The following is a 23945-nucleotide window of genomic DNA, read 5'->3' as shown; positions in this document are numbered from 1 at the left end:
GAATTTGAATTATAAATTTGAATTTAGAGTCCTTTATGTCACTGACTGAAAAAAAAAATGCATTCCCTTCTGCTTCTTGGAAGCATAAGATGCTTTCATGAGATTTTTAGTTATTTTTTCTTCATTTTCTCCCCCTATTTCCATATTGGTAGATAAATATGAAATGGCATGCCAGTCAAAAAGTACTGAAACATACTTCCAGGTTTTTACCCAGTTCCCTCTGCCTTGCCCTTTTACTGGAGCCTCCAAGGCGCTTCCCCAGTCTGCACTTAAGCACTGTACAATCTAAGTTCGCTGAAAGACCCCAGCCTTTCATATACTTTTACGGGTTTGTTTGGTTTGTTTGTTTTTTTTAAGTATGCATCCTGCCCTCTTAATTTCTCTTCAGACTGATTTCCTTTGCTTTGTTCTCATCTGTCATTGGTTTGAATAAACTTGAGATGGCACACAAAGGAAGCACCTTCTCTGTCATCATTACATTTCTCACTTGTTTACTGTGTGCCCTGAGGCAGGGCTAGCCTGAGGGTGTGAGCTGTTAGCAAACGATTGTACCAGATACTGATTTGTGCAGCACTCTGAATTTCCCACTGCACTGGAGACGATAATGCTACACTGTTTCAGTGGATATGTTGAGAAGTAAATTCTATTAAATACATAATACTGAACTTGGATGCAATCATTCCTTTAACACTCTTTTAGTTCTCTACCATGACGAAGATTGTTGCCTTTGCTTGTGTTTTCTTGATAGTCTTCAAGATAGAAGGACAACCTCCTTTTGTTTCTTTGTTTGTTTTTGTTGTTGGTTGGTTTTTTTATGTTTTTGGGGGTTTTAAAATCCAAAATTATATTTCCTGAGTGACTAATCTACTCCTTATAGATCTTCTGCTTGCTTGTGTTTCTGCATACCCAGTCTTCATCAGCTTTCTTCTTGTGAAGGCTTCTGAAGTTAGGCTCTCTGGCAACTTCAGTGAGACCCTATGCTTGGGCATCGTGGTATTTTATGAGTTACCTGAAGCAAGCTGGAGGTCTTCGGACCATGTTTTGCACTTCTGATGCCTTTTGCAGCTGTTGTCAGGCCTATCCTTCTTTCTGATTTGCTTGAAGTACCCCATTGTAGCTGTAAGCCTAAAAATACCCAAATACTTACAAGTGTATTTCAGAATTTGCCTGTCTACATGAAAATATTAAGTTTGGACAGTTTTCCTTGTCCTACAGTGCAACTAAATGAACCACGGTCGTTTGTACATACAAAGTAGTATCAATTTTTTTCTGAAGTTAAAAGGTAGTCTGATTCATTCGGGGAAGGAAAGGGAGAGGTCATTTCATAATTCTGTTAAGTTTGTCCAGCTTTGAAGGGTTGAATGATCCTGCATGGTGCTTTCTTTACCCTTTAGCGTCGGTGCCAGCAGCCTGAGTTACACTGGGAGAAACGGGAAAGCAAGAGACGCGCGTTTGTAACTCGGTGAAAACAAACTCGTCATTGCAAAGGCTGGGACGGCCGAATGTATGAAACACTTTGCGCGTCTGATTAGCCCTTTTATGTGCGGCGAGATAACCCCAATAGCACCCGGCGCTTTTACAGTAGTGGGTTTTTTAAGCTCTGACCCTCCACGCGGGGTGCCGCGCACTGGCAGAGCAGAGCAGCCTGCGGCCGGGCTGCCGGGTCCCAGCGGGCCGGGGCGGGCCCGGGGCGGGCGGGGCGCATGGGCGATGCGGGCGGAAGGTGCCCGTGTCCTTCCGGGCCGCGGGCCGGCGCTGGCGGCGGCGGGAAGGCTGAGCCCGGGCCGAGCCGCGCCGGGGCCGCCGCCATGGACAGGTGAGGGGCGGCGGCGGCCGGAGCCCCCGAGCGGGGCCGCGCCTGCGGTGAGCGGCGCCCCGGCGGCGGGGAGCGGGGCTCCGCACTGCGGGCTGCGAAACGCAGCGGGCCTGCAGCAGCTTCGGAGCGTGCCGGGGGCTTTTTGTCACCCGGGAGCTTTCAAGTCTGGCTGTTGCTTCTGGAGCGTGTCTTTGGGTTAAGCGGGAGCTGAGAGTTGCTCAGGGGTCGCGGGGCCGGGCCTTTGGCAGGCCTGCTGAGGCGTGGCCGCCCTGCCTCACAGCCCACCGCCAGCGGCTCCTCTGCTCCGAGTCACTGGGAAGGGGTATTTTCCTTTCGGTGAGACGCGGGAGCTTTCCCCGTCTGTGGTGACTGCGTTATCCGAAGGAAAAAAACATGTCGTGAAAGCGTGCCGTTCTTTCCATTTAATTTTTCAGTTCAAAATTGATTTTCCTACTGTTGCATCTCTTACTGGCCTTGTTTTTCTTTCTTTCTTTTTAATAGTAAAATGTTAGTTATGGTGTAGGAGGAACAAAGTCTGGGTTTTCACAAATGCTCGTTTCCCTGAGCTAATAAGCAGTGCTAGATTTCTGCAGAGGAAGCTGGACATAAGTAATAAGATTGGAAACGATTTTACACTTTTAGTTTCCTGATTGTGGAGTTACTTTGGCATGACAGTAAGATCTTGGATGTCCTTGAATTCACTTGCTTGTTTTCTGTCTGTGTTGCTGTTTTGTAGAAATGGTTTTGAAGACATGCCATCCCCCCATGATCCAGAGATGGTGAGACCTGGACGGAAGCAAGGCTCTCAGAAAAGAGTTTCTAGTATCCCTTTTCTGTAAAGAATTTTTGTCTTAATTGCTGTATTCACCAGGTGTGCATATTTTTAATACTGCTTTGATTTTCCTGGGTGTATGAACTTGGGTGGTTGTCTACCCAGAGAACTATGTGAACCATAGCTGACTCCATTTCTGAGCTTTTGGAAAATAATAAGGTTTCTTCATTATATCTTAATTTTATGGTTTTATGCTTATTTGCAAGTACTGTAGTATCAGAGTATTATGATGATTTAGTGTATCTTAACTTTCCATCCACTGTAGTAGCAAGAGCAGTGCACAGACATAGATTTAAATTTCCATAGAAATTTTCCCCCCTGCCTTTTTACAAGAAGGACCCGACCCCCCCCCCCCCCCCCCCATGTAGTTTGACAGCTAAGGTAGTGGTATTTTCATGGTTATGATAGCAAAGGAATCCAGTACATTTGCTTGTTCTTCTGGGTTTTGCATCTAAAATAAAGCTGGTGAGATATTTGCCCTGATTATGTTGTGCCCAAGAACCAAGATGTTTCTGAATGCTAATAACACAAGCTACTGAAACTTTTATACAACTACTTCTTAGTAAATCATACCTAGGGCACTGAACATGGTTGCTGACAGGAAGAAGAAAAGTAGAGCAACAGAGCACCTGGAACCGAGAGAGGGAATGTTTTAAAAAAACACATTCAGAATCACATTTTCTTGTTATGGTTGATGTAGCATGAAGCTGCTCCTCATGGGGCAAAGATTTTCTTTGATCTGAGCCACTGTGAGGAGTTCTAGACCTGTTGTGTTCATATTTCTGAACTTCACTTTGTGGTGTCCCTTTTAACCGTCCAGCTTCTAAAGTTCTGATGAAACATTTTATGAAAGTTTCTGTTTCACTCTGAAAGACAAGATGTGTAATTTTCATAACATTTGAGTTGTGACAAAATACTTTTCCTTTCCAAGTAGTCACAGTCATTTAGAATAGATCCAAAAGTGTGTTTAGGAGAATGTTTCTTAACTTGTTTATAAATCAGTTCTTACATCCCTGGATGACACAATTGGAAATATGACGCCCAAAAGCCAGTTTCTGCCCCGAACTCCTAATTCATTACTTCACCAGCCAGGTAAGACTGCTTACTTGTTTGCTTACTATTCAATTAAAGGATTTATGTGCTTGTACTTAATACTTAATGACAATCTGTAAGAAGGACATAGATGTTCTGTAATCCACTGAAGACCCACAAAGTTGATTAGTGGGTTAAGTATCTGACATATGAGGCCAGACTGAGAAGAGCTAGGATTGTTTATCCTGGGAAAAAGGTTGGGGGGATCTTGTAAATAAATAGAAATATTTTATGGGAGGGAGTAAAAAAAGAGCCAAGTTTTTCTTGGTGTCCTGAAAAGTCAGGAGGCAATAGGCACAACAGCATATACAAGGAATTCTGTTTAAACATAAGAAAACACCCCCTCTTTTACTCTAATGGTGGTTGAATGCTAGGACTGATTGCTCAGATAGTCTGTGGAGTCTCTGTCATTGGAGATAAATAAAGCTGGACAAGGTCCTGAGCAATCTTTTCTAGTTGACACACCTTCGGGCTGCCTTTTGCTTTAAGGGTTTGGAGACCAATTTCCAAGAAAGAATGAGTGGAGATGTACTGGTCTTTATGCTCGTGTGTGTTTACAGTGAACTTTAGTAACTGAAAGTATGTTGCCTATTGGGTGTATATATACAGCTGCTTTCAGGCTTTTATCTCCACTTCGTAAGTACTTCAGTCTCTGTTAGAAATTTCTTTTGGAATTTCTGGATAGAGCAGAGTAGATTTAAATACTTTTTCTTCTCAGAAAAGCCTCTTTCTCTTTCAGGTGCTGCATTACATCGCAGCTCCATGAAGCCATCAGATATGTCTGGCATCCTGGGAACAGGAGGGAAATCTCCTCTCATTCTACCAAATTCTGGACTTTTTGGCAGTCTGTCAATGGTAAGATGACTAGAACATCTTTTTCTCTTTTGTCCCTGTGAAACATAAGGAACTGCAAGTTTAGTGTTTCTGTGTTGTTTGCTCCGAAGACAAACTGTGAGTGGTACAAGCTTGCTAGTACTGCTATTGCTGTTTACTGCTGGTGTTATTTATTACTGTGTTGTTCTTTGATATAATGCAGTGAGGAATAATAGAGGTTTACAAGGACTTTCCAAAAACACTGTGTGTGTTAAGCTAGTCCTCATAACGACAGTTTGTGACTACAAAAGTCCTGACTGTGCTTGTTTATAAATTTTTCAAAAATAATTGTTTTATGTTAGCAAGTTAAAACTCTGGGATTTTTCTTATTTTAGCATTCTCCAGCATTAGGCTTCACTAGAGTGTTGAAGTTCAGACTTCGAAGAACAAAGTCTTCTGATGATTTTTTAGATGGCAGTGATTATCTTCTTCTGAAATGTCTTTGGAAAAACTGATTGGAAAAGTTATCAGTAGGGTTATCTCCATTTATTTTTAAATTAACTCAAAAGAACTTAAGGTGTTTATCTATTTTTTGTTTTTGCTGTTTATCTTTTAATTCATTCTCCTTTTCAGTTGTTTCTGTAGTATGATACAGGCCATTTGTTTCTTCATAAATTATCAGCTTTTGGGGCCTAGTTGATCAATGTGTATACAGAGCTCTTAGCACTGGTAACTTTTTAAGACATAGTTGCACCTTATCTAAGGGCACTTATTTCACTGTTAGTTTTTTAGGATTCTCTCTTTATATACCATTCATACAGAAGGAAAAAAGGTGTAGCTAGGCTTGTAATATCTGAGATTACAATTTATTTTCTTTATGTTCTTGTGGTTTTAGTTGGATGAAAGTAGCTGGACGATGGCACTCTCACCTCAGCAGACAGGAATGTTTGTAAATGCAGACATGACTAATATGACAGAAGATGTCACTATGAGCGCTGTGTTGCTGCGTGAGGATGATCCTGGGGAAGCTGGTGAGACAATCTGAAGTTTTACTAATAATTGATCCCAGTTCTGATTTGTGGGATACAAATATATGTGTTCTTTTTTAAAAATTTCTGTATTATTTTGCTGGAATTTCTCAGTCAAAAGCAGTCTAGTTTTAAAAGTTCAGAAAATTGCGCTGTTCCAGTTTATTGCAGTTTTGTGAGTTTGTACTTTCTATAGAACCTGTTCTGATGGAACAAATGTGATGGTCTAGTGATGTGGGAAGCAAACTGGATTAGTTTTGTGGAGATACACAAATGAGTTTGCTGTTGAAATTATTGCAGGTGGCGTATTTACAGCAAAAGCTTTGTAACTGACATAACTCATAGTTTCTGTATATCTTACTATCTTAGCTGATGAATACTTCTGACTTCATGAGATAGGTCATATCATCATTGTACTCATTTAAATTTGCAAAAATGAGATTTCTTGTCATCAGAAGAATGTTTTCATAGTCCAGTGGGAGCTTTTTTACCAACTGGTGCCTCACTAATATGGGTGTTTCTTCTTATATCTGTCCTAGCTACTATGAGCATGTACTCAGACTTTCTGCATTCCTTTCTGAAGCATACATCAACTACCATTTTTGATCTTGTGGATGAGTATGAAAATATTTGTAACAGTCAGGTAAGTAGTTACTTGGTTTTTTTATTTACTTTATTTTACATTTCCTTCCCAAAGCAGTGTAGCTGTGAAGTCACAGTGCTTAACATAGATATTTTAAATCTTCCAGCTTATGAGTCACTGAACATGAGCATTGAGTAGCATCACTTCCCTCAAACACTGCTTTGGCACAGGAATGGTGTACCTTGCTGAATACTAATATTGTCATCTGGCTGCTGTTCCACTGAAAGTGTCAAGTGGCAATAAACATAAGTAGATGTTTAAATGTTTTCATTAATGAGATGGATTAATAATATTTTTATTAATAAGATAGATTAAAATGTACTTATTTCTCTCATATATAAATAAATTAAATAATCATATTATTTTATAAATAAAATCATAATTTGAAGAGATGGTAATCAAACCTGTTGGAAACATTTAGGATAATAAAAAGATTCCTCTAATGGCTTAGGGAAAAAATACACTCATGGGCAATATTAACTCTGTATAAATTTATTTCCCTCAGGTGAACATATTAGGGAAAATAGTTTATCGGGCAACTCCTGGACAGCAGAAGTTTTCCAAAACTGCCAGTGTGTTGTGGCTTCTCAAGCAGGAGATGGTAACTTGGAGACTGCTGTCCTCACTTTATAGGTAATTCCTTTGAAAAGCACACTACTACATTTTTGTACTGAAGTGACTTTCTTGGATAAAATTTTTATGAGTTTATAATAAATAGGGAGTCAAGCAATTAAGTACGTATTAGTAAGTACCTATTAATAAGCTGTTTATAGAAGTAGGTTCTGATTTATATGCTTATTCGTTATCTATTTACAAAAACAAAAGTTGTAAATAGCAGTGTTCTTATTTCCTTTGCAACTTCTAGTATTTTTAAGAACATTTTTGTAAAGTTTTTTAAGCATTTATACTTAGGCATTTTGCTAAATTTTCTCAGCTTTTTTTTTAATCTTTAGTATTTTGCACTTTTATTTCTAGAGACAGAATACAGTCTGCACTGGAAGATGAAACAGCATTTGATATCACTGTAAGCATGGACTCTTGGCTTTTTTTAAGTGATAAAAGAAGCTAAATAAGCAAAATATAACCTAATGCTTGTATTCCACTTTTGCAGTCAAAGTGGCAGTCACTCAAAATTCAAAAGCAAAAAATGAGACTGATTTTTATTGAGACAATTATTAAATTATTTAATCTATTGTGAAGAGTAAATATAAATATTCCGTTCTAAAGAGAGAATGCTAGTGTAAAAATTATTGTAAACTATTCTTTGTTTTGTTTCCTGAAATATCCTGAGTTGGAAGGGATGCACAGGGATCATTGAGTCCTACTGGCTCTGCACAAGACAACCCTAAATTCACTAGAAATAACTATTTATTTATTTTTAAAAGCTGCATCAGTAGCTATGACATTCCCATAGGTCAGAGATAATTTTTCTTTGCTTAAAAGAGGAACACGTGGTCTCAAGCTGTCAAGCCTTTGCAGTCCTGATTGCAGTTTATCTCAAGAGAAATCCAAATTTTTTTAGCATTCCTGTTACGGCTGTAGTCATCTTGTCTATGTCAATACAGTGCTTCCAGCCTTTGCTGCCAGAATATGCTTAGGAAAACAAAACAATAAGTAAAGTGACTCTGCCTTTGTAAAATTTATGATTGCAGATCTTTCTTCTCATAAAATAACTTCCTCTATGATTCCCACTGCTAAGTTATCAGTGTTAAATGCTGTTGTACCAAAAATACCCAGTTTTCTCCTACCTGTGTTTTTTAGGAAGATGCACCTTCTTATTATGTTCTCTTTTTATTGTAAGGTCTAATTAAAGTTAAGTTAATGCAGGAGATCAGATAGAAGGATCAGGGCTCTGGGGTTGATATTTTGTTTGTTTGTTTTTCACACTTTAATGTTAAATGTGTGTATGACCTTGAAAAATGCTATTTTTTAATTTAAAGTAACAAATGGGACTTAAGATAATATGCAAGGAATCAATCTACTTTGTGGAATCTTTCTGTGGTCATATATTTGTGAATTATACTCTAAGTCGCGTTTTTACAGTTTTTAGTGTTAACTGGATATAAAGATCAGATAAAACAATGTGTAAGGCATTTATTTTTCAAAAAGGTGGAGGGCAAAGATAGCATATTGAATTTGTAGCAAATTTCTGAATTAGTATGTGCTCAATTTGATATTTCTGGTTTTGTGGAAATTTTCTGTTCCGTGAAGTAATAATCAGCTTTTTCTTAAACAGGCTTTAACTGCTAGTGAAAAATCAACTGTAGACAACTTGTTTCAGAAAGATTCACTTGTTCGACAAAGTCAGGTATGATGGATAGTTTTTAATACATGAGAATGAAAATAGATTAAATGTTCATGACACTAATGCCCTATGCACTTTTTGGGGTTGCTTCTAATACTTTTTTTAATATTCACTCAAGTGTGTATTAATTGTATGCATAAAAATTATGCTCCTTAGTTGCTAAAGATCAGAAAGGTTTTTCAGGCTGTTTTGCAGAGGATGAAAGGCTGAGAGCTGTTTCCATTTGCAACATCTGTTGCTGTTGATGGTGATTGATAAGCTATTAAGTATCTCTGTGTTAAACTGCGGTGTCCAGTGAGAAAGAGAGATCAAGTGCCAACCACCTTCACACTGGATACTTAAAATGCAAGTGAAATAGTCTTCTGCATCTGTCAGACTTTTGGCTGCCACTTAGATAATGAGTGGATCCAGAGATGAGAAGAAGGCAGTAAAAGTAATATTTGTTACATGTTTGTTTTAAAAATGCAATTTAATTTTATTCCAGCTGGTGGTGGATTGGCTAGAGAGCATTGCTAAAGATGAAATTGGGGACTTCTCCGATAATATTGAGTTTTATGCAAAAACAGTATATTGGTGAGTTCAGACTTTCTTTGATTGTATACATTTTCCCATCAAATGTAAGATTCAGAGTCATAGAATCACTCCTGAAAAGAAGAGGTATTTTTAGGTTGTTCTCTTCATTCACATCTTTTCTTTAAATTCACACATGTAAAAATTGGGACTTCTTACCTATCCACTGAAGTAAATCTCAGAAGACAGTGTCTTTGGGCAGGCAAAGATGAAAGAAAATACCATCAAACCATTTTAATTTAATCTTTGTCTGGCTATAGTTTTTGCATGTCTAAGTTGTTATGATTTTGTGTCATTGACCCTTCACCAGAAGCTATTATTGTCACCTTTATTATCACTGCTGGTTTTTGTGGCAGAATGGACCAAAGACTGCCTTTCATGCTGGATGCCTAGAATAAACCTGCTTTTAATGGCTGGTGAATACAGGCTTTTGGAATTGTGTGTTTATCCTCAGTTAAATTTCTGTCCTAGACTGACTTTACAGTGAATGCTAATGGGAAAATTTGCTTGTGCAGAAATCAGTTAATAGTTGAATACATAAATGATTGAAATAATGAATGCTTTTGAAAGAAATCAAATACATGTGCATGAATTCTAATATTGTACTCGCTGTGAAATGTTACATTTTCACAACACTAGCAGGGTCCATTGAAGCCAAACCAAGTGTGTGTTCTGTAAATATACTCCATGTGATGAAATATATCTTTCAATATTTGTCTTACTAAAAGAAGCTTGCTAAAAAAACATTTTTCTGTAAAACATCTCGCTGTTTTCAGGGATAATACACTACACACCCTGAAGCAGCGACAGTCAAGTACATACATGGGAAGTTCTCGTCCTCTGGTAACAGAGTTGGTAAGTATTATACAAAAATAAGGCTTGGCTTCAAAATGGGCTGGAAAGGGTATACATGCTGTTTTTACATATTCCCACTGTGCTAGCTGTGCTGTCTAAAATACATGTAGTATCTAAAAATGGCTACAGAAATTGTGAGGCAGAGCACCTCAAAAATTCTTTTCAGGATCACTGTGGACTTGTGTCTTCTTTCAGCAATCACTTCCATACTCCCACTACCCTCTCACAAGTACCTGTGATCTATTTGGTGAAGTAATGGCTTTATTATGACTTTTTATGTCTGAAACAAACTCATGTTCCTAACCAAAGTTTGTAAAACTTGGGAGCCCTTGCAGATAAGGGAATTCTGTCTTTATGCAGTAACTAGTACAATGAAACTAAGTCCTAATGCAATACTTTGTGAGTTCTATGATAAAAGCTAACAGGAAAGAGAAGTCAAGGCAAGAAAGGACTGTCCATTAGAACGAGGTGATGAACTGCCTCAGTGACAGCAGCGCAGCCGTAGAAGATTAATTCAATTGGGGAGTGTTCTGAGGTATTGATTTGCTTTAGAAAATCTCTTTGGATTAAATAGAAGCAAGTGCAGCTATTGTGAAAAACCTTGAAAGGTGGAGGAGGAGAAGCAGTCTGGTAGGCAGATAGAAGGGCAAAGGATGTTTGGAGGTGAGAAGAGCTGGAAGATAAGAAATTTGGGGGAAATAACAAAGCAGTGGAGTAAATTAATTGCGTTGACTCCTGATAGGAGCATTGACAGAAGAGGAATAAAAAAAATTAAAGGAAAAACAAGTATCATGCTCAATATTGCATGGGTTGTATGGATTGTTGTGCCAACATGAAAAAGTGACTCCAAATTCTAAAACAGGGCAGGACGTTAATGGCAGAGATATATAGGTATTGTGTGATTGATGAGTGCTGATGTTTTTCCTTGCAGGATCCAGATGCTCCTATTCGACAGAAACTGCCACTTGATGATTTGGACCAAGAAGATGATGCAAGGTTGTTGAAGTATCTCTTCACTCTCATCAGAGCAGGAATGACAGATGAGGTAGTGTAAGTTTTAATTAAGTAAACATAAATATCTTAATGTTAAAGCCAATAAGCTGTGTACTAAAATGTCTGTTTAAATTGTAGGCTTGTAGTGATTCAGTTTTCAGTTTGTTGTCAATACTGACTACCAAATTAGCATTTTAATCAAACTTGCCTTTAATAAAGTAATTTTGGTTGTGGAATGGATGTTATGGAAAAATGTAGTTTTGGATGTTTGGGTTATTTTTCACTGTTGTGGTTTGATACTAAGCACTGCCAAGACAAACACACAGAATGCTTTAAAGAGCTTCCTGATTGTGTCTCTAATCATAAATGGATTATCAGCTCTGTATACATAATGACATTTGAGTAATGGGAAGGAAAGGGGATTTGAGATTCTCATGCCAAAGACCTTAGCTGAGGACTATGGTTACTTTACTTGCTCATATTCTGTTCCAATATGGTGCACATCTATTCATTTTTTGATGGTATGGGAACATGAGCATATTGCTGCAGGGCAATGTGAGTAGAAATGTGCAGCTTCAGTTGGGGTTGGGAAGGCTAAGTGAACTGGGAGAGGAGATGACTGCACGAAGACACCAATTCAACATCTGAGCAAAAGGGCTATGCTTTACACTAAACTTACCAGAATGATGCATTACAGCTGTTTAGCTAACAAAGATGGGACTGTAGCACATTTCTTACATTGCTGTAAAAACTGACTGAAAAACTAAAAATTTCGGTGAAAAAACAATGACATTTATTTTGAAATCTTCAAGTTATTTTGAATTTAAGATCCTCTGTGCTTATTTTTCATATAGTAGAATCTCTACACAAATTAACTATTTTAATAATATTCAGTTTTTTATAGAATAAGCTGGAAGTTTTCCTACCTCAAAGTGTCTTGCTGAGAAAATGCATTCTTTTTCAGGCACAGCGGTTATGCAAGCGATGTGGTCAGGCCTGGAGAGCTGCAACTTTGGAAGGCTGGAAATTGTATCATGATCCTAACATAAATGGAGGTATCTGCTCCAAAGTGCATTTGAGACAGATATAAAAATATTAAGATCTCATAGTACCTGTTTGTGGCAAAGAGAAATAGCTCTTTCCTTTCATCTGATGTGCCTCAGATTCCTGAGCATCTGGAGTATTTTACCATGTCTGTAGAACATGTAGAAACTGACATGAAATTATTTTAGTTGAAGGTGAATTCATTGAATCCATCTACACGTGCTAAAGCCATTTTCTTCCTTAAGGACAGACGTAATCACTAGGAAATGGATGTCTCAGAGTTCTGTATAGATCTTCTCCACCTCTGTATAATACTTGTGTCTGTATTTTCTTAACATCTCGCTTATGCCACCCAGCACACATTTTGTTGCTTTACAGACTCAAATTGGGCTATATGCCCAGCTTCAGAAAGGTGTTATAGGACTAGAGTTCAGCAGATGTAAATGCAGGAGAAAGAGATGCTTTTAAAATACTTGAAAATTTTAGAGTACCTTTGTCCTTGATTCCTTGCACATCATTCCACATTTATAACACTACCTTGCTTCTCTCTGTTTTCAGTACATTGCAGGATTTAGCAAGGAATTTAAGAATGAGTCTAAGTGTTATTTATAGCTAGGTGTGGAAGGCTTAATGCTTTCCTTCTTTTCAAATCCTGATAGCCTGTTATGCATGCCACACCACTGTCCTAGCTTTTTTTCAGATCTGCCTACTCAAACTGTTGTTACAGTTATAAATGCTCATGCAGATGCATGCAAAATAGCAGCACTGAAGCAGTGACATTTTAAGAAGCTTTGATTAAGATACAAAAATCCTTTTTTCCCCCTTTACTTAGTTTTTTTCCAAATGTGGACAGTGTGGATATATTAAAGTCAAAAGCATTATTGTTTTAAAAGCTAGATAGCAGCCAAGTTTTTAAATTACTGTAACTTACAGATGCGAATTCACCAAACTAGCCAGAAATGCCACCTTGCAGTCCAGTCAAAAGCATCAAAATGCTTTAGGAAGAGTTCTAAAGGGATTGAAATTGGGCTATGAAAAGAAAATAGACTTAACTATTTTTTAGATATTACTGGATTCTCTTTTTTTAATAACACTTTCTGTCTTTCCCTTTTTTTTTTTTTTTTTTTTTTTAATTATTCTTTGCATGTAGGAAAAGAGCTGGAGCCTGTTGAAGGCAATCCATACAGGTGCATTTGGAAAATAAGTTGTTGGCGCATGGCTGAAGAGGTAAGACAGTGCTGCTTTTCTTTCTATTAATACATAAATTTGAACTCTTCTGACCTGTGAAATGGGATTTTAAGTAAACATAACCACTCTGACTGCTGCTAAGAGGACTTCTGAAATACCATATTTCTGTATTGTGAGAAATCTACATAATCAGCACACTTTTTCAGGAAATGTCTTTTTTTTTGATTGAAAGTAAAACCACTGACACTGACTTCCATCTTGACTTAATTGAATGGGAAAGAGAAAACATATCTTTCTTTCCAGGTCAATGTAAATGTTTCAATTAAGTTACAAGTGGGTGCTAGTGAAGGGAAAGTCACTTGCTATTCTTATTTTGGCTCCTTGTGTATCCTGTGATTTTCCAACTTTACTTGGAATCTGTTAGATGGAACGTTTTACAATGGATTAATCTTTAATAAAATGTAAAGTGACTAGAAAACCTAAATGCTTTGTAATTTAAAGTTTGGGTGTTTTTACTGTTAATTGCAGGAGCAGTTTAATAGATATGAAAGAGCAATCTATGCAGCCCTGAGTGGAAACCTCAAACAGGTATGTGAATCTCCCTAGTTAAGTAGTGTTTGGTAGTAGTGCATTTCCTTTCTCATATGAGACAATGATATCATCAGAAATTTTGCAGTTACTGATTTTTGTACTTTTAAAAGTTAATCCTAAATTATAGTTGCTCTGTTTGGGTTCTGATGTTTCTCCATCTCTCGATAATTTTTACTCTGTTTTTTTAATATGTAGCTTCTTCCAGTTTGTGATACCTGGGAAGATACTGTTTGGGCATATTTCAGGGTCATGGTGGACACTCTAGTCGAGCAGGAAATACGAACCTCAGTAGTAACTGCAGAGGAGATGGAAGAGCTCCCTAGAGATTATTTAGAAACAAAGTAAGTTTCAAGTCAAAATTATACCACTACTACACTCAACAAAGCATCCTGTATGGAATCTGTGTGGAATATTCAAGGTGATGTTTTTTGTCTTTTCTCTCTTGCTTTAAAGCTGGACTTCAGAAAAAGTTTTTGAAGAACTTCAGGCAACAGACAAAAGGGTACGTAATAATTGCAGTGTTTCTCCTCACTTCTTACCATTTTTACTTATTCACTGGGTTTTACTTTTTATTGCACTCTTTAATAAAATGCTCAAATATACACAATGACTAATTTGTTTCATATTTTCTATCCCCAAAAATGTGTGATTTCCCAGTCCAAATAGATTTTTCTGCATGCTACTACCTCTCTAACAGTGAAAGTGATACAGGTTTTGTGTTGCCCTGCCCTGTATCTGCCAGACTAGCTGGGTGTGCTAAAGAAACAGATGGCTGTCAAGTGTTGTCAGACATTTGGAGCAGACAGAGTAAATAAACTATTCAAGACTTAAATAAAATGTTCAAAATCGATTACATTTCATTTTCTTCATAGGAGGTTTGTGTGCATATTTCAGAACAGGCCTTTCAAAATTGAAAAGCATAAAAGCATATTTGCTTAGACTGTGATTCTTTGTTACTTTTAGCACCCAAAATACTCAGTTCATGTAAGATGGGGATACATAACTTACACGTTAATTTTGCAGTGATTAAATTGAAACTACACTTACTTTTATTTGTTGGAATGGACACATAGCATTTATCATGTTGCTGTAACAAAGACATGCAGTCAGCTATAGATACACCCAGGTGTATTTGCCATTGCAACATAATGCAATCCTCACCATAAAACAAATTCACAGATGAGTTTGGATTGCATTACATGCATTAATGCATTAATTCCTCTGGGGAGAGGGTGGAATTTCTTCCTGAAGTAACTTTCACAGGCCTTTTCTTTAAGGATTTATACACATCATTGTTGCTTCTGTGATTTTTGTAAATCTTGTCTGTAACATCATTGTTTATTCTTCTCTTCAGAGCAAAAAGCCTTTAGTGTTGGATGTATTCCATGAAAGTATTAACTGCATAGATCTATATGCCAGTTCTTTCTTTCAGTTTGTCAATATTCTTGTAATTTGATGTGGAGACAGCAAGTGCCTTTTCTCTTGCTCTTTATGAAGAATACCCTTTGAAATAAAATCGCTTTTTTCCCCCTGAGGACCCTTTGCTTTATTTTTAAGTTTGTTTTCTTCATACATTATCTAGACAATTTATTCAAAGTTTTTTTGTCTCCAGAGGGTTATAGAGGAGAATCAAGAACACTATCACATCATTCAGAAATTCATTATACTTGGAGATGTGGATGGTAAGCATTTTTTTTTTATTGTCAACTGACTACATTATTTTGAGGGATCTTTCCAGCAACTTCTGTATGAATGGATTTCTAGAAGCACACAGTAGGCAAGCTCTGCATTAAAGCTATGCTCTAATCAAGAACTGTAGGGACAGTTTGACCTACAAGGTAGTTTTCAAAGTAATGAAATCATGTAAATGTGTCAGGATACATGCCAGACTATAGCTATAACTTCTGAAAAATGGTGGAATACATACAGTACATTTTTAAGCCAAACAGTTGCATCTTTCCAAAATTATTGCTGTTCTGCTTTGTTGGACTTCTGAGACTCAATTACATTTGTTGAATAAATACATAATTTTGAAATATTTCTTAGGTGGCTTTTTCTCTGTGGTGGCTAATGCAGACATTTCCTTGGTGGTTATAGGTTTGATGGAGGAAGTCAGCAGGTGGCTTTCCAAAGACAGAAGTGTGCTCCCAGGACACCTCCTTCGTTTCATGACACATCTTATTCTGTTTTTCCGCACTTTGGGTATGCAGACTAAGGTCAGTTCGATTGTACTTGACTTGCTGTCATAGCAGTAGCCAGTCTTTGAAGTATAATTGCTTGTGTGGAAATACATAGACAACATACAAATTACTACCAGGCTGGGGAGGAGATGCATGTATAAATAGTGTGTTTATTGATCTTAGAGCCTAAAAGAGAAAAGAGCATCCTCTTCCCTTCCAGCTGACAAGATGTCTTGGATATAACCTGTTCTTACAGGCAATTGCTGGAATGGTACCTACTGCTTCTGTAAGCTCATAAATGCTTTTGCTTGTGGTAATTAGTACCAGCTGAAACTTTCTTATTATTTCCAAGTATAAACTAAGTATAGCCTACTACCTACCTGGCGTATTTATGCTAAGTATGCAGATGGCTCACATAGGTGTAATTATTAATTTCTGACAATATCACAAGTAATTTGGGCTCTCCTTTTCTACTGTTCTAAAATTTAGCAGCTGTTATGTACCAAGTAATTTTCTGAATGTAACCTCTTTTGGGAAAACACAAATGTGTGTTTTCATTAGATGATTTAAATATAGCTCTGAGTTATTGTTTATTCATACTTTCAATCATTGCTTGAGTTCCTTGTGGAAATTTGAAGTCAGTTAACATTTAGCTAAATAAGAGGAAAGGATGCATGTGTGTCTGTGTCTGTGTATACATACTCATTTTTTAGACAGACTCAAAATTTTATGGAGTAGGTCTTTAAGCTATAGAACTAGCCATTAGCATATGTTTGTCAGAGGGGACAAAAAAGGTGCAATTTCCTACATGAATTCCATTGTGGGAATTTGTAACCATTAATTCTGCCTTTACAGTTTTGGAGTAGATGAATTTAATGTATGATTATTCAATCAACCCTCAGTAGACTTCACAGGGAAGAGGCAGAAGTGCAAGCCTTTATGATGTTTATTGTATATGGATTGTATACAGTTCATATAGATATATGCTTAGGTAAAGGTCTTCAATTTACACATATAAAGTTAAAATGATAACTCCTGACAGCAACAAATACTTGAGTTCTGGATAAAGCAGTTTCAGGTGCTTTTGGACTATAGTGATTGTTTAGGATAGACTATTCCAGATGAGTCAGGTGATATTTATACCCTGTTACATGATCATTTTCTATAATAAAACAGGGCATGTAGTACACTGCAGTAGTGATCTGTGCACCTGACATTTTGTTTATTAATTTAAAAAATATGGTAAAATGGAAAGATTTAAAAATCATGTAAAAAGCAACATTCCAGTTAGACCAAAGACTGTATTATCTAGTTGCTGAAAAAGAAAATCCTTGGAACACTAAGTCTTTGAATGAGAAGACATGCTTTTTTAATCATGCTCCAAAAGAAACAGTTCTTCCAGTTGAGCCTGTTGTATAGATTACTGAAGCAGGAATAGGCAAATAACCTTGTGTCTGTTTTAATAGTGATAGCCTGTCAAGTATCTTTTTTTTTGTTTGTTTTCCACATTATCGGATTTAAAATTGAATTTATATTTGTTTGGAAGGAGGAGGTTTCTGTTGAAGTCCTGAAGACTTACATTCAGGTAAGCTTTCAGAAATATTACTTGTTTTCTCTAGTGTAAGTTAGATGTAAAAGAGGAAGAAAAGTAGACTTAAGGTTACAGGATGATAAGAGCTATGATGCAGCTAATGCTCTTTTCGCAAGAGATACATGAAAGCTTGCCTAATACACAAAGTCTCTGTCAGCAGTTCTTAAATAATTGAGGGAGTTTTATTTGTCCTTGGTTAGAAGCTGAGTGGGATCTTCCTGTATCAAAATTAATTAATCAGAAATTTGTAACACCTTTTAGGGTTTACACAGTACATGTTTTTACTCAAGTGTAAACACTTAGGTGTTTACACTAAGGAATATAGTATGCATGTCTGTTATATATATATTTATGTATTAGTGGACATCTTCTGTATATTCATTTCTTATATATTTTCTTCTCATTCTGTATGTTTGGTTTGTGCTGTGCAGCGGTTGGTGTCCGAGAAGCACACAGATTTAATAGCATTTTATGTCAGCCACCTGCCCCCAGAGCTCGCTGTGGCTCAGTACGCTTTATTTCTTGAAGATGTTACTGAGAGCGATCAACGCCACCACTGCCTTGAATTAGCAAAAGAAGCAGGTGAGGGACCTTGATAGTCCAAGTATCATTTTATATCCTGGGTTATTTGTCTTCCAGTAGTTTCTGCTCCAAAACCTAGCTATGAATATGATACTCTTTCCTTCCAGTGTCTTTTTTTCAGTTAAATAAAATTAATTTGCTGATCACTTCTTCCAGTAGGTGTATAGGTGTGCTTTCATTAACCTGGAATTGTTTAAACTAAATATCTCTGCTTCTGGGTTATGTCCAAACACACCAGGAAGTAAATGCCAGCTGTCTGTCTCAAATATATGTTCTGAACCTTGACATGCTCATATTATTTCAGAGAACTAATTGTAAAAGTACGTACCTCTTTGTGGATTTGGGAAGGTTATGAGTATCTTAAATTTTTATCCTATTTATAGTGCTTTTTCTTAGCCATGCTGGGTTGCTTGCATTAATTGTAAACTTCCTTCCAGGCCTGGACAATGAAACTAGAAGGGATTACAATGAAGCAGCACACTGCCTATAGCTTGACAATGTCTCTGTGCCATTCAGAATACACAAAGAAGCAGATCTCCTGCAGATTTCAGTGTCTTAATTTCTCTACAGTCATTTTTCAATCATTTTCTTTTAAACTCAGCTAAGGTTTCAAAAATAAAACATCCTGCTTAAGCATCTGTAAAAGAACTATTCTGAGCTTCTCCTGGTACATTCCTGTCAAATCATAGGCTTGCTGTCAGAATTGTAGGAATCAGTGATCTTAGCAGATATATCTATATTCTGTCTTCAGCACAGACTGGAAAACTTACTAGTTGTATTATTCTCATATTTGATATTCCCTGTTATATCAAATTTTGTTCTTGTAAAATACCTGCAATAAATTACATAGCACAAAAGATTGTTATTTATTCTGACAATGTGTTTGTGAACAGACTGATAAGAATTAACAGTTGGAAGGAATAAGATGAAGAACTGGAGTCTGAAATTCAATTTGTGTCAAGTTTGAATTCATAATAGTTCTTACTCAGTTCTCTTGTAACCCAGGTCTGGATGTTGCAACCATAACAAAAACTGTTGTTGAAAACATCCGCAAGAAGGATGCTGGGGAGTTCAGCCACCATGACCATGTGCTAGATGCAGGCACAACAGAGGTGAGTGCTTTGCAGAGCATAGTCCAGTTTGCAATCGACTACAGTCTTTGACCATGTATGAGCCATATTTTTCTTTCAACAATGGTGAAAATTGCCTTGAAAAAGCCTATGAGGGAAATGTAGTTTTCATTTGACCAAGTGAGGATATTGCACAAATCTGTAACTCTGCTTCTACTTCTCCTTGCTCTTTGGGTGTGTGCTTATCAGCAGACCTACCTGTGTACAAAAATTAGGTGAAGATAAGGCCCTCAAAATGACTGCAGCACTCTATGTTGTAGCTGGGAGTAGGATGTTGCTGTAGCCTCTATGTTTTATGAGGGTTAATACTTTGGCTCTCAGATGTACGTTTTAAGATGCTGAAGTGGCATTTCTAGCTACAGCAGACACTGCTTTTGCTGACAGTTTCCTTGTCATTGCTATTGAGCATTGGTTGGATTCAACTCAGTGCTTTAGGGACAGCAAGGTAATGTTAATAGGCTCTATTTGAAGTGCTGTTCAGAAAGCAACAGATTATTTGTAAATTTCTGGTAATGTTTTTGCTGTTCAAAGTACAAAGTTTAAGCTCCCTAAGACAAAAAAGTAGATTATCTAACACCAGAGCTGGAAAACTGGTTGCAGGTTGATGGTGTCCCTGGATACTGTAGCAAGAGTTTCATAAAACATGTTGGTACAGTGTATTCATATTAAAATTGGAGGAAAATGCATCGTAATCCATAAAAAATGTTGAGAGATGATGCTCTGAATATCTTGGAAAGACTTTGAAAGTAATTTTTTTATTATTCCAGATGGCAGAGACTTTCTAAACTTTTGAATAAAGCGATCCTTGTTATCCAACATGTTGTAATGCTTCCCAAACTTGTATGTTTCCCTGACCAGATCTAATGTGTCATCAGCTGTGTGCTTGAAATGGTGGTGAATCTCTCTGTTGGTTTTTACAGGCGGATCAGCTGAAAATAGATGTAATTGACTGGCTCGTATTCGATCCTGCACAGAGGGCAGAAGCACTTAAGCAGAGCAATGCAATCATGAGGAAGTTCTTGGGTACTAAGCTTCACAAATATTGTAGACTTATTTTTAAATGTTGCTTTTGTTCTCATTGGCTCTTGGGACTACATTTGATGTAACTTTGGATCTAATCTATTAAAAAGCATGTGTTTGCCAGCTTAAGAAGATAAGGTATGGAAATTGCAAAGCTCTGATACCCAGTTCACATTCTCATAGCATCCAAGAAACATGAAGCTGCAAAAGATGTGTTTGTGAAGATTCCCCAAGACTCTATAGCAGAAATATATAACCAATGGGAAGAACAGGGAATGGACACCCCGCTTCCAGCTGAAGATGACAATGCTATCCGGGAACATTTATGTATTCGTGCATATTTGGTGAGTTTCAAATATGCAGTATTCCAAGTTATTGTTTAGAAATACTGGTGGTTTTGCCTTAGTGGTGAAAATTTAGCTTTGTCCATTTGATTTAACTTCTGATTCTTTGATGCATTAAACCTGTGCATATGATGACATTCTGGTTATTAAATGAGTCAAAAATACCCGAACACTGTTTCCAATGCAATCCAGGAAGCCCATGAAACCTTTAATGAATGGTTTAAACACATGAACTCAGCTCCACAGAAGCCTTCTTTGTTGCCACAAGCAAGTTTCACTGAAAAAGTGGCCCATGAACATAAGGAAAAGAAGTATGAGGTAGGTGGAAATCTACCTTATTTACTTATAAACTTCTATGTTCTTGCTTCAGAGGCAGTCTAGTTTAATGAAAAAGTAGAAGACTACTATTTCATATTATTTAAGGACTCTATTAAAAATTATTTTTATGTTGAGACAGTATGAGACGGTAGAATAAGGCCACTTCACAATAAATTGTTTTTTTCATGACTCAGCTTTACATAAAATATTGTAATGTAATAGTAAATATCATCATGTGTTGTCTGTGTTATTAATAAATGTGAGCACTTGATTTTGCTATTAACTCTATTAAGTATTATCACCTTTTGTTTTCTAAAAGATGCTGCAGTTTTGTTTTGGCTGAAGTTCTTTTTGCAGGTCTGGCCAGTAAAAATATACCGTATTCAGTTAATATAAACATTTGTTTTATAAGTGTGGTAGAATAGGTTGGTTAAAATTATCTTTCTCTAGTGGCTTTGCTTCTGAACAACCTGTCTGACTCTCTGGACAGGGTATTAAGCAAGGATGGAAATAGCTGTTAGCAGCAGGCTTTTAAGTTTTAGCCACTGGCTGAAGATTCTAATTTGAATTGGAGCTACACAGAGCTCCAATTCAACACAGAGCCTGTTGCAGTCTGTTTTAAAATAGCCTTGGAAATAATCCTGTTCTGCAGTAGTTTATTTTTTGTTTCTTTGCCAGATGGATTATGGCATTTGGAAAGGCCTCTTGGATGCTCTTACAGCTGATGTTAAGGAGAAAATGTACAATGTGTTGCTGTTTGTTGATGGAGGATGGATGGTTGACGTCAGAGAGGTAAAATGAATTTTTATGTCATGATGCAGACCACAAAGCACAGATGCTATGTAGTTGTACCTTTGTGACATTTAGCTTCATGTGTGCCTGTTTAATTGGCTCTGGCTTTGCTGTGAGCATTTAGAGCTTGCTCTTCTTAGTTACCATACAGATCATATCTGTATCATATCTGACAGTCCACTCCAGGCTGCTTAGGCCAGTTTTCTGCCCCGACAGTACTAATTGCGTGTTTGTGCTGAGCTGCCTGTTAAAGGCAGATTTTCATGACAGTAATGTGTTCTTTTGCTCGGGTAAGGATGCCGAGGAGGACCCTGAGCGAACTCACCAGATGATCCTGCTGCGGAAGCTGTGTCTGCCCATGATGTGCTTTTTGCTGCACACGGTGCTCCACAGCACAGGGCAGCACCAGGAGTGCCTGCGCCTCGCTGACATGGTCGCCTCGGAACGCCACAAGCTGTACACGGTGAGCTAGGCAGGGCTGCCAGCAGCCTGCCTTACATTAAAAGCTCTGTGGGTTGGCTGTGGAAAAAGCTTCTATCTAGAGAGGAAGACACCATATGTTCCTTAACATCGTAACTTTCTATCGCTTCCCATTCACTGCAGCAGTAAAAGGTTTCCTTGTGTTATGACTTAAGGAATCAAAAGAGTTAACTTTGAAACAATGAGGATAATGACCGGTGTTCTGACAACCAGTTCTGAGTACCACAGTTTTGGATGGGGGCTATTGAATTTTAACTTTACAATCTTAAAGGTCTTTACCAGCCTAAATGCTTCTATGATTCCAAGTTTAGCTGTAGAATTGTAACTGATTTCTTTATTTCCATTACATTTTGAACACTATATAAACAGGTTTTGGTTCAGAGCATCTGGTTTATCCACGACCATATTTGCCTCCAAAAGCCTGAAAAACAACCTCAAAATAAGACAGAGCTATCTTGAGCCTATCTTCAGGTTTTGCATGCTCCTATAACCTCCCATATCTTACTAAATATCCTTCTGAAATGCTGGACGGTCACAGTATGTTAAATAGAAATAAATAATCAAATGGAAAAATAGTAACTTAATTAACCACTGTTTACTGTTTTGTATCAATGCTATTCATTGCAAATAAATACAACTTTATGATATTTTTTTTTATTATTTTTTCTTAGGTATTTTCAAAAGAAGAACTCCGAAAGCTTCTGCAGAAACTGAGGGAATCTTCTCTGATACTTCTGGACCAGGATCTTGATCCTTTGGGATATGAAATTCAGTCATAAGTTTTCATGGAGATACTTGCAAAAACTCCTGAGCATGGACATTCTGGTTATTAACAAAACAAACAAGAGACCCCAATAGAATCATTACGTGGATAAAGTGTTCTCTTTTTGTGGGGTAAAAAACCCCAAACTTCAGATTTCAATTTAAGCTTGAAAAAGCATGACCAACTTCAGAGATGTTATTTGTTATAAAACCTTTTTCATATTTTTTTTCCTAATAAAAATGCTTGAAAAACAGAAAATGTTTGTTCATTCTAATCTAAAATGTTGTATAAATTTGGTGATTGTGTGAACCTCGTTAATCTATTTGCTACATGCCAAAAAGAGCTGCCCACAGACTGGAAACATTACTTAGCAGTAAAATGTGCATGGATACAGGGGGAAGAAAAGTGAGACTGCTGGAAGGTGTATGGAGAAAGTAGGGGAGAAGAAAACAGACACACTGGAGGAAAGGAAAACCAAAAAGCAAAAGTGAGGGGTTACTTCCAGCCCTTCAGAAGAGAAGGCAGCCTTGCTTCATGGCTTGGGCTCTTCTCCTGTACGTGAAGGAGTTGCTAAAATGCTGATGAAATCCTGAACCAGATGAAAGATGATCATACATTGAAACCCGTTTGAGATTTTGTAGTTTATTTTGAAAGCTTGTTCTGCCCCCATTTACACAGTAAACACATTTATCTTCCTTTCCCTTAACAAGATAGAGTGCAGAGGACACGTTAGGCAAGGACTTTGGCTCCTTCACCCCAGTCGGTGTCTCTTGTCACCTCACAACGCACGCTGTACACCTGTACGTACAATTCGTGTTTATGTTTGTGGAAATGCCCGGTCCAGTTGTGGACAGGTACCTGCGGCTTGGAGCCCATGTTCGGGGCTCCTGGGCAGGGTGTGGGGGCACACACACACAGGCACACAGACATACAGACATACAAACATACACACAGGCACACAGACAGACACACAGA

General features: G+C 37.5%; 1 protein-coding gene across 1 annotated transcript; it reads left to right on the top strand.

The window, feature by feature from the left end:
- Positions 1 to 1746: 1746 nt before the first annotated feature.
- Positions 1747 to 23228, top strand: NUP107 (nucleoporin 107). The gene is made up of 28 exons (XM_005519340.3): positions 1747 to 1816; positions 2553 to 2638; positions 3651 to 3740; positions 4480 to 4595; positions 5449 to 5584; positions 6121 to 6224; positions 6730 to 6857; positions 7200 to 7248; positions 8461 to 8532; positions 9014 to 9102; positions 9876 to 9954; positions 10886 to 10999; positions 11912 to 12002; positions 13142 to 13218; positions 13708 to 13767; positions 13966 to 14111; positions 14224 to 14272; positions 15383 to 15452; positions 15868 to 15986; positions 17497 to 17535; positions 17973 to 18123; positions 19129 to 19235; positions 20174 to 20276; positions 20457 to 20617; positions 20810 to 20935; positions 21614 to 21727; positions 22023 to 22190; positions 22879 to 23228. The coding sequence occupies exons 1-28, from the start codon at positions 1809 to 1811 to the stop codon at positions 22984 to 22986; spliced, it is 2760 nt and encodes a 919-aa protein (XP_005519397.2). The 5' UTR covers positions 1747 to 1808; the 3' UTR covers positions 22987 to 23228.
- Positions 23229 to 23945: the final 717 nt, after the last annotated feature.

This window comes from Pseudopodoces humilis, chromosome 5 (genome assembly GCF_049639895.1).
Source record: "Pseudopodoces humilis isolate 2021_Gansu_Grassland_sample_001 chromosome 5, ASM4963989v1, whole genome shotgun sequence".
Lineage (NCBI taxonomy): Eukaryota > Metazoa > Chordata > Aves > Passeriformes > Paridae > Pseudopodoces > Pseudopodoces humilis.
The sequence above is the reverse complement of the archived record's forward strand: the minus strand, read 5'-3'. Positions and strand labels throughout refer to the sequence as shown.